At 38.9% G+C, this 11,639-nt stretch overlaps 1 protein-coding gene across 1 annotated transcript in view; it reads right to left on the bottom strand.

Moving 5' to 3' along the window:
• Nucleotides 1-11,639, bottom strand: part of POGZ (pogo transposable element derived with ZNF domain) — a 50,718-nt gene that overhangs the window by 5,211 nt on the left and 33,868 nt on the right. Inside the window, 4 exon segments of the mRNA XM_058860372.1 lie at nucleotides 100-257; nucleotides 5,986-6,059; nucleotides 6,061-6,127; nucleotides 7,980-8,155. Of these exon segments, the coding sequence (XP_058716355.1) occupies nucleotides 100-257; nucleotides 5,986-6,059; nucleotides 6,061-6,127; nucleotides 7,980-8,155 (475 nt within the window).

The raw sequence follows: 11,639 nt of genomic DNA, 5'->3' as shown, positions 1-11,639 counted from the left end.
TAATAATTAGATAATTTAATATAATTAATAATTAATGATATTAAGATTTCCACCCCTGCTCTGGAACAGGCTGGGAATGAAAACATTGAATCCATAAATATCAAAAATCCCCAAAATCCCTGGATTTTTCCCCCAGAATGAAAAAAGGTCAGGAATTCCCAAAGAATTTTGGGATTTTGGGAATTTTTTTTCCATACCTGGCCGTGTAGTTCTTGAACAAAGCCAAATATTTGGGGCTTTTCCGGGGAACGTGGTTGCTGGAGAGGGAAAAAGATGGAAAATTCAGGGATAATCTGGAGAAAAAGCTGTGTTTTACCAAATCCCAGGACTTTTCCCCCAAATCCTGGGATTTATCACCCAAATCCAGGGATTTTTCCCCCAAATCCAGGGATTTTCCCCCAAATCCAGGATTTTTCCCCCCAAATCCCAAGATTTTTCCCCCAAATCCAGGGATTCTCCCCCCAAATCCTGGGATTTGTCACCCAAATCCAGGGATTTTCCCCCCAAATCCTGAGATTTTTCCCCCAAATCCAGGATTTTTCCCCCCAAATCCTGGGATTTTTCCCCCAAATCCTGGGATTTTTCCCCCAAATCCTGGGATTTCCCCCCAAATCCCAAGACTTTTCCCCCAAATCCAGGATTTTTCCCCCCAAATCCTGGGATTTATCACCCAAATCCAGGGATTTTCCCCCAAATCCAGGATTTTTCCCCCAAATCCCAAGATTTTTCCCCCAAATTCAGGATTTTTCCCCCAAATCCTGGGATTTTCCCCCCAAATCCTGGGATTTTCCCCCAAATCCTGGGATTTTCCCCCCAAATCCAGGATTTTTCCCCCAAATCCTGGGATTTGTCACCCAAATCCAGGGATTTTCCCCCAAATCCAGGATTTTTCCCCCCAAATCCAGGGATTCTCCCCCCCAAATCCTGGGATTTTTCCCCCAAATCCTGGGATTCATCACCCAAATCCAGGATTTTTCCCCCCAAATCCAGGGATTTTCCCCCAAATCCAGGATTTTTCCCAAAATCCCAAGATTTTTCCCCCAAATCCAGGGATTTTCCCCCCCAAATCCAGGGATTTTCCCCCAAATCCAGGATTTTTCCCCCCAAATCCCAAGATTTGGAATTTCCAAATTTTCCCCCCCAAAACACTGCAATTTTCCCCCTTTTTTCCCCAATTTTCCTCATTTTTTCACCGTTTTTCCCCATTTTTCCACCGTTTTTTTTCCCGTTTTTTCCCAAAATCCCCATTTTTCCCCCCAAAATCCCCTACTTGATCACGTGGCTGCCGTAGACACAAGACCAGCAGAACTTTCCCCATTTTCCCCGCCAAAACACTGCATTTTTCCCCATTTTTTCCCCATTTTTTCCCCATTTTTTCACTGTTTTTCCTCATTTTTCCACCGTTTTTTTTCCCCTTTTTTCCCAAAATCCCAATTTTTTCCCCCAAAATCCCTACTTGATCATGTGGTTACCACACACACAAGACCAGCAGGAATTTCCCAATTTTCCCCCCCAAAACACTGCAATTCTCCCCATTTTTTCACCGTTTTTCACCGTTTTTTCCTCGTTTTTCCCCATTTTTCCACCGTTTTTTTTCCCGTTTTTTCCCAAAATCCCCGTTTTTCCCCCCAAAACTCCCTACTTGATCACGTGGCTGCCGTAGGCACGGGAGCAGCAGGAATTTCCCCATTTTTCCCCCCAAAACACTGCAATTTTCCCCATTTTTTCCCCATTTTTTCCTCGTTTTTCGCCGTTTTTCCACCGTTTTTTTCCCCGTTTTTTTCCCAAAATCCCCATTTTTCCCCCCAAAAACTCCCTACTTGATCATGTGGCTGCCATAGGCACGGGAGCAGCAGGAATTTCCCCATTTTCCCCCCAGAATGGTGAAATTTTCCTCATTTTTCCACCGTTTTTTGCCATTTTTTGACCGTTTTTCCCCATTTTTCCACCGTTTTTTTTCCCGTTTTTTCCCAAAATCTCCATTTTTTCCCCCAAAATCCCCTCCTTAATCACATGGTTGCCACACACACAAGACCAGCAGAACTTCCCCCATTTTTCCCCAAAACACTGCAATTTTCCTCATTTTTTCCCCAATTTTCCCCATTTTTTCACTGTTTTTCGCCGTTTTTCCACCGTTTTTTTTCCCGTTTTTTCCCAAAATCCCAATTTTTCCCCCCAAAATCCCCTACTTGATCATGTGGTTACCACACACACAAGACCAGCAGGAATTTCCCAATTTTCCTTCCATTTTTCCCCATTTTTCCACCATTTTTTGCCATTTTTTCACCGTTTTTCCTCATTTTTTCACCGTTTTTTTCCCCGTTTTTTTTCCCAAAATCCCCATTTTTCCCCCAAAATCCCCTACTTGATCATGTGGTTGGCGTAGGCACGGGAGCAGCAGGAATTTCCCAATTTTCCTTCCGTTTTTCCCCAATTTTCCTCATTTTTTCACCGTTTTTCACCATTTTTCCACCGTTTTTTTTCCCGTTTTTTCCCAAAATCCCCATTTTTCCCCCCAAAATCCCCTACTTGATCATGTGGTTGCCACACACACAAGACCAGCAGGAATTTCCCAATTTTCCCCCAAGAATGGTGAAATTTTCCTCATTTTTCCACCGTTTTTTGCCATTTTTTGACCGTTTTTCCTCATTTTTCCACCGTTTTTTTTCCCGTTTTTTCCCAAAATCCCCCTTTTTTCCCCCAAAATCCTCTTCTTGATCATGTGGTTGGCGTAGGCGCGGGAGCAGCAGGAATTTCCCAATTTTCCCCCCCCAAAACCCTGCAATTCTCCCCATTTTTTCACCATTTTTTCCCCATTTTTCCACCGTTTTTTTTCCCGTTTTTTCCCAAAATCCCAATTTTTTCCCCCAAAATCCCCTACTTGATCACGTGGTTGCCACACACACAAGACCAGCAGGAATTTCCCAATTTTCCTTCCATTTTTCCCCATTTTTCCACCGTTTTTTGCCATTTTTTCACCGTTTTTTCTCATTTTTCCACCGTTTTTTTTCCCGTTTTTTCCCAAAATCCCCATTTTTCCCCCCAAAACTCCCTACTTGATCATGTGGTTGGCGTAGGTGCGGGAGCAGCAGGAATTTCCCAATCTTCCCCCCCAAAACACTGCAATTTTCCCCATTTTTGCCTTGTTTTTCCTCATTTTTTCACCGTTTTTCCTCATTTTTCACTGTTTTTCCCCGTTTTTTCACCGTTTTTTTTCCCGTTTTTTCCCAAAATCCCCATTTTTCCCCCCAAAATCCCCTACTTGATCATGTGGTTGCCACACACACAAGACCAGCAGGAATTTCCCAATTTTCCCCGCCAAAACACTGCAATTCTCCCCATTTTTCCACCGTTTTTTGCCGTTTTTTCACCGTTTTTTTCCCCGTTTTTTCCCAAAATCCCCATTTTTCCCCCCAAAACTCCCTACTTGATCATGTGGTTGGCGTAGGCGCGGGAGCAGCAGGAATTTCCCAATTTTCCCCCCCAAAACACTGCAATTCTCCCCATTTTTTCACCATTTTTTCCCCATTTTTCCACCGTTTTTTTTCCCGTTTTTTCCCAAAATCCCAATTTTTTCCCCAAAATCCCCTACTTGATCATGTGGTTACCACACACACAAGACCAGCAGGAATTTCCCAATTTTCCTTCCATTTTTCCCCATTTTTCCACCGTTTTTTGCCATTTTTTCACCATTTTTCCTCATTTTTCCACCGTTTTTTTTCCCGTTTTTTCCCAAAATCCCCATTTTTTCCCCCAAAACTCCCTACTTGATCACGTGGTTGCCACACACACAAGACCAGCAGGAATTTCCCAATTTTCCCCCCAGAATGGTGAAATTTTCCCCATTTTTCCACCGTTTTTCGCCATTTTTTCACCGTTTTTCACCGGTTTTTTTCCCGTTTTTTCCCAAAATCCCCGTTTTTCCCCCAAAATCCCCTACTTGATCATGTGGCTGCCGTAGGCACGGGAGCAGCAGGAATTTCCCAATTTTCCTTCCGTTTTTCCTCAATTTTCCCCCATTTTTTCCCCAATTTTCCCTCATTTTTTCACCGTTTTTCCTCGTTTTTTCCACCGGTTTTTTCCCCTTTTTTCCCAAAATCCCCATTTTTTCCCCCCAAAATCCCCTACTTAATCACGTGGCTGCCGTAGGCACGGGAGCAGCAAGAATTTCCCAATTTTCCTCCCAGAATGGTGAAATTTTCCTCATTTTTCCACCGTTTTTTGCCATTTTTTGACCGTTTTTTCGCCGTTTTTTCCACCGTTTTTTTCCCCGTTTTTTCCCAAAATCCCCATTTTTCCCCCCAAAATCCCCTACTTGATCACGTGGCTGCCGTAGGCACGGGAGCAGCAGGAATTTCTCAATTTTCCTTCCATTTTTCCCCAATTTTCCCCATTTTTTCACTGTTTTTCCCCATTTTTTCCCCATTTTTTCACCGTTTTCCCCCATTTTTTTACCATTTTTTTTTCCCATTTTTTCTCAAATCCCCATTTTTTCCCCCAAAATCCCTACTTGATCACGTGGTTGCCATAGACACAAGACCAGCAGAACTTTCCCTATTTTCCCCGCCAAAACACTGCATTTTTCCCCATTTTTTCACCATTTTTCCACCGTTTTTTGTCGTTTTTTCACCATTTTTTTCCCCATTTTTTCCCAAAATCCCCGTTTTTCCCCCCAAAACTCCCTACTTGATCATGTGGTTGCCGTAGGCGCGGGAGCAGCAGGAATTTCCCAATTTTCCTTCCGTTTTTCCCCATTTTTCCACCGTTTTTTTGCCATTTTTTGACCGTTTTTCCCCGTTTTTTCACCGTTTTTTTTCCCCGTTTTTTCCCAAAATCCCAATTTTTTCCCCAAAATCCCCTACTTGATCATGTGGTTGCCACACACACGAGACCAGCAGGAATTTCCCAATTTTCCCCCCAGAATGGTGAAATTTTCCCCATTTTTCCACCGTTTTTCGCAATTTTTTCACCGTTTTTCCCCGTTTTTTCACCGTTTTTTTTCCTGTTTTTTCCCAAAATCCCCGTTTTTCCCCCCAAAACTCCCTACTTGATCATGTGGTTGCCACACACACAAGACCAGCAGGAATTTCCCAATTTTCCCCCCAGAATGGTGAAATTTTCCCCATTTTTCCACCGTTTTTCACCGTTTTTTCACCGTTTTTCCTCATTTTTTCACCGTTTTTTTTCCCCGTTTTTTCCCAAAATCCCCGTTTTTCCCCCCAGAACTCCCTACTTGATCATGTGGTTGGCTTAGGCACGGGAGCAGCAGGAATTTCCCAATTTTCCTTCCATTTTTCCCCAATTTTCCCCATTTTTCCACCGTTTTTCCCCCATTTTTTCACCGTTTTTTTCCCCGTTTTTTCCAAAATCCCAATTTTTTCCCCCAAAATCCCCTACTTGATCACGTGGTTGACATAGACACAAGACCAGCAGAACTTTCCCTATTTTCCCCGCCAAAACACTGCATTTTTCCCCATTTTTTCCCCATTTTTTCCCCATTTTTCCACCGTTTTTCGCCGTTTTTTCACCGTTTTTTTCCCCTTTTTTCCCAAAATCCCCATTTTTTCCCCCAAAATCCCCTACTTAATCACGTGGCTGCCGTAGGCACGGGAGCAGCAGGAATTTCCCAATTTTCCTTCCATTTTTCCCCAGTTTTCCCCATTTTTTCCCCAATTTTCCCCATTTTTTCCCCATTTTTTATTCGTTTTTTGCCATTTTTCCACCGTTTTTTTTCCCGTTTTTTCCCAAAATCCCAATTTTTTCCCCCAAAATCCCCTACTTGATCATGTGGTTGCCACACACACGAGACCAGCAGGAATTTCCCAATTTTCCTTCCATTTTTCCCCAATTTTCCCCATTTTTTCCTCGTTTTTTCTCATTTTTCCACCGTTTTTTGCCATTTTTCCACCGTTTTTCCCCATTTTTTCACCGTTTTTTTTCCCGTTTTTTCCCAAAATCCCCGTTTTTCCCCCCAAAACTCCCTACTTGATCATGTGGTTGGCGTAGGCGCGGGAGCAGCAGGTGCTGTAGCGGCACAGGGAGCAGTGCACGTAGGTGGGGGAAGTGGTTGGGGAAATCCGGGATCTCGAAGCTGCACTCCAGACACGTCTGCCGGCCCAAACCGCACCTGAACCACCAAAAAATGGGGAAAATCCCCAAAAATCACCATTTTGGGAAAGGTTTCTGGGATTGGAGACAAGCTGGGATGAAAAGGGTGGGATTTGGAAGCATTTGGGGTTTGATGTTTCCTATAAATCGATTATTATTTAGAATTAATCATTAAAAATCGATTAATATTGAATAATTAACATTGAATAATTAATATTGAATAATTAATATGATGGATAAATCCCAGGATGGAATTCCAGCCTCAGTTTCCAGCTCCACTTTTCCCTGATTTTGTAGGATTTCAACCCAACCCCAGAATTTCCATCTTTTCTTCCCTGGAATTCTCCAATTTTCTCCCAAAACTCCCTTTTTTTCCCCCTAAAATTCCCATTTTTCCCTCCAAAATTCCCTTTTTTTCCCCCCAAAACTCCCGTTTTCCCCCCAAAACTCCTGTTTTCCCCCCAAAATTCCCATTTTCCCCCCAAAATTCCCATTTTCCCCCCAAAACTCACGTTTTCCCCCCAAAATTCCCATTTTCCCCCAAAACTCACGTTTTTCCCCCAGAATTCCCTTTTTCCCCCAAAATCCCCATTTTTCCCCCAGAATTCCCATTTTTCCCCCAAAATTCCATTTTTCCCCAAAACTCCATTTTTTCCCCAAAACTCCCGTTTTCCTCCCAAAACTCCCATTTTTTCCTCAAAAACTTCCCGTTTTTCCCCAAAAATTCCCTTTTTTTTTCCCCAAAATTCCCACTTCCCCCCCCCAAAATTCCCATTTTTTCCCCCAAAAACTCCCTTTTTTTCCCCAAAACTCCCTTTTTTCCCCCCAAAACTCTTGTTTTTCCCCCTAAAATTCCGGTTTTTTTCCTGAAATTCCCGGTTTTTCCCCCCAAAACTCCCGTTTTTCCCCCAAAATTCTTGTTTTTCCTCCTGAAATTCTGGTTTTTTTCCCAAAATTCCATTTTTTCCCCCCAAAATTCTATTTTTTTTTCCCTAAAATCCCTTTTTTCCCCCCAAAATTCCCATTTTTTCCCCAAAAAATTCCCGTTTTTCCCCAAAATTTCCGTTTTTTCCCCAAAATTCCCTTTTTCCCCCCCAAAATTCCTATTTTTCCCAAAAAAATTCACATTTTTCCCCAAAAAATTCCCATTTTTTCCCCCAAAATTCCCATTTTTCCCCCCCAAATTCCATTTTTCCTCCCAAAATTCCCATTTTTTCCCCCAAAATTCCCGTTTTTTCCCCCAAAATTCCTGTTTTTTCCCCCAAAATCCCATTTTTTTCCCCCAAAATTCCCATTTTTCCCCCCCAAAATTCCTATTTTTCCCAAAAAAAATCCCATTTTTTCCCCAAAAAATTCCCATTTTTTCCCCAAAATTCCCATTTTTTCCCCAAAATTCCTTTTCTCCCAAAATCCCTTTTTTCCCCCCAAAACTCCCATTTTTTCCCCCAAAATTCCCGTTTTTCCCCAAAAAATTCCCGTTTTTCCCCCAAATTCCCATTTTTTCCCCAAAAAGTTCCCGTTTTTTCCCCAAAATTCCCATTTTTTCCCCAAAATTCCCGTTTTTTCCCCCAAAATTCCCATTTTTTCCCCAAAACTCCCGTTTTTCCCCCCAAAACTCTAGTTTTTCCCCCCAAAATTCCATTTTTTTCCTGAAATTCCCTTTTTTTCCCCAAAATTCCCATTTTTCCCCCAAAACTCCCATTCTTCCTCCAAAAACTCCCATTTCCCCCCCAAAATTCTTTGTTTTTCCCCCAAAAATTCCCATTTTTTCCCCAAAAAATGCCCGTTTTTTCCCCAAAATTCCCGTTTTTTCCCCCAAAACTCCATTTTTTCCCAAAACCCCGTTTTTTCCCCCCAAAGAGGAGAGGCGCTGACGTTTTTTGCCGGCTCTGCGGGGCGCGTTGCGGTGGCACAGGAAGAGGGGCTGGGGGTCGGAGGAGGAGGAGGAGGAGGAGGAAGATCCCAGCGGAGCCGGATCCGAGCCCATCCCCAGGGAAGGTTCCAGAGGCAGCGAGCGGGGCGGGCCCCGGGAGGCGCGGATCGTCACCTGGAAAAACACCAAAATTGGGATTTTACACCAAAAATCGGGATTTTCCACAAAAAAACGGGATTTTACACAAAAAAATTGGGATTTTACACCAAAAAATTGGGATTTTCTACAAAAAAAAACGGGATTTTCCATTAAAAATTGGGATTTTACACAAAAAAAACGTGACTTTCCACAAAAAAATCTGGATTTTCCATTAAAAAATCGGGATTTTCCATAAAAAATATCTGTATTTTCTACAAAAAAATCGTGATTTTCTATTAAAAAATTGGGATTTTTCTACAAAAAAAATGGGATTTTCCACTAAAAAATTCGGATTTTCCATTAAAAAATTGGGATTTTCCACAAAAAAAACGGGATTTTCCATAAAAAATTGAGATTTTACACAAAAAAATTGGGATTTTCTATAAAAAAAAATCGGGATTTTCCACAAAAAATTGAGACTTTCCACAAAAAAATTGGGATTTTCCATTAAAAAATGGGATTTTCCATAAAAAATTGGGATTTTCCACAAAAAATTGGGATTTTACACAAAAAAATTGGGATTTTCTACAAAAAAATCGGGATTTTCTATAAAAAAATTGGGATTTTTCTACAAAAAAAATGGGATTTTCCATTGAAAATTGGGATTTTCTATAAAAAAATTGGGATTTTTCTACAAAAAAAATGGGATTTTCCATTAAAAAATTGGGATTTTCCATAAAAAATTGGGATTTTCCATAAAAAATTGGGATTTTCAAAAAAAAAACCGGGATTGTCCATAAAAAATTGGGATTTTCCATTAAAAAATTGGGATTTTCCATAAAAAATTGGGATTTTCCATAAAAAATTGGGATTTTCAAAAAAAAAAACGGGATTGTCCATAAAAAATTGGGATTTTCCACAAAAAATTGAGATTTTCCATAAAAAAACCGGGATTGTCCATAAAAAATTGGAATTTTCCATTAAAAATTGGGATTTTACACAAAAAATTGTGATTTTCCACAAAAAATCGGGATTTTCCATAAAAAAATGGGATTTTTCACAAAAAAATCGGGATTTTCCACAAAAAAAGTGGGATTTTCCATTAAAAAATTGGGATTTTCCACAAAAAATTGGGATTTTCCACAAAAAATTGGGATTTTCCACAAAAAATTGAGATTTTCTTCAAAAAAATGGGATTTTCCACAAAAAATTGGGATTTTCCACAAAAAATTGGGATTTTCCACAAAAAAATTGGGATTTTCTACAAAAAAATCGGGATTTTCCACAAAAAATTGGGATTTCCCACAAAAAATTGGGATTTTCCACAAAAAAAAATGGGATTTTCCACAAAAAAATTCCATGGAAAAACAATGAATCCAAGAAAACACCCAATGAATTCTGTAAAATGTTCAGTTAATCCCATTAAATTCCCAATGAATCCCATTAAATTCCCAATAAATCCCATTAAATTCCCAATAAATCCCATTAAATTCCCAATGAATCCCATTAAATTCCCAATGAATCCCATTAAATTCCCAATAAATCCCATTAAATTCCCAATAAATCCCATTAAATTCCCAATAAATCCCATTAAATTCCCAATAAATCCCATTAATTCTCAATAAATCCCATTAAACACCCAATAAATCCCATTAAATTCCCAACAAATCCAATTAAATTCCCAATAAATCCCACTAAATTCCCAACAAATTCCTAATAAATCCCATTAAATTCCCAATAAATCCCATTACATTCCCAATGAATCCCATTAAATTCCCAACAAATCCCATTAATCCTATAAATCTAATAAATCCCATTTAATTCCCAATGAATCCCATTAAATTCCCAATAAATCCATTAAACACCCAACAAATCCCATTAAATTCCCAATTAATCCCATTCAATTCCCAGTGAATCCCATTAAATTCCCAATAAATCCCATTAAATTCCCAATAAATCCCATTAAATTCCCAGTGAATCCCATTAAATTCCCAATAAACCTCATTAAATTCCCAATAAATTCCTAATAAATCCCATTAAATTCCCAATAAATCCCATTAAATTCCCAATGAATCCCATTAAATTCCCAATAAATTCCCAATGAATCCCATTAAATTCCCAATAAATCCCATTAAATTCCCAACAAATCCCATTAATCCCATTAATTCCCAATAAATCCCATTAAATCCCCAATAAATCCCATTAAATTCCCAATAAATCCCATATAATTCCCAATAAATTCCCAATAAATCCCATTAAATTCCCAATAAATCCCATTAAATTCCCAATAAATTCCCAATAAATCCCATTAAATTCCCAATAAACCCCATCAATCCTACAAATCCAATTAATCCCATTAATTCCCAATAAATCCCATTAAATTCCCAATAAATCCCATATAATTCCCAACAAATCCCATTAAATTCCCAACAAATCCAATTAATCCCATTAATTCCCAATAAATCCCATTAAATTCCCAATAAATCCCATTAAATTCCCAATAAATCCCATTAAATTCCCAATAAATCCCATTAAATTCCCAATAAATCCCATTAAATTCCCAACAAATCCCATTAATCCTATAAATCAAATCCCATTAAATTCCCAATAAATCCCATTAAATTCCCAACAAATTCCCAATAAATCCCATTAAATTCCCAACAAATCCCATTAATCCCATTAAATTCCCAATAAATCCCATTAAATTCCCAATAAATCCCATTAATTCCCAATAAATCCCATTAAATTCCCAATAAATCCCATTAAATTCCCAATAAATCCCATTAAATTCCCAACAAATCCCATTAACCACCCAATAAATCCCATTAAATTCCTAATAAATCCCATTAAATTCCCAATAAACCCCATTAAATTCCCAATAAATCCCATTAAATTCCCAATGAATCTCATTAAACACCCAATAAATCCCATTAAACACCCAATAAATCCCATTAAACTCCCAACGAATCTCATTAAACACCCAATAAATCCCATTAAATTCCCAATAAATCCCATTAAATTCCCAATAAATCCCATTAAACACCCAATTAATGCCATTAATCCTATAAATCAAATCCCATATAATTCCCAATAAATCCCATTAAATTCCCAACAAATCCAATTAATCCCATTAATTCCCAATAAATCCCATTAAATTCCCAATAAATCCCATTAAATTCCCAATAAATCCCATTAAATTCCCAATAAATCCCATTAAATTCCCAATAAATCCCATTAAATTCCCAACAAATCCCATTAAATTCCCAATAAATCCCATTAAATTCCCAATAAATCCCATTAAATTCCCAATAAATTCCCAACAAATCCCATTAAATTCCCAATAAATCCCATTAAATTCCCAATAAATCCCATTAAATTCCCAATAAATCCCATTAAATTCCCAATAAATCCCATTAAATTCCCAACAAATCCCATTAAATTCCCAATAAATCCCATTAAATTCCCAATAAACCCCATCAATCCTATAAATCTAATAAATCCCATTAAATTCCCAATAAAT

Source organism: Poecile atricapillus, chromosome 33 (assembly GCF_030490865.1).
Source record: "Poecile atricapillus isolate bPoeAtr1 chromosome 33, bPoeAtr1.hap1, whole genome shotgun sequence".
Taxonomy (NCBI): Eukaryota; Metazoa; Chordata; class Aves; order Passeriformes; family Paridae; genus Poecile; species Poecile atricapillus.
The sequence above is the reverse complement of the archived record's forward strand: the minus strand, read 5'-3'. Positions and strand labels throughout refer to the sequence as shown.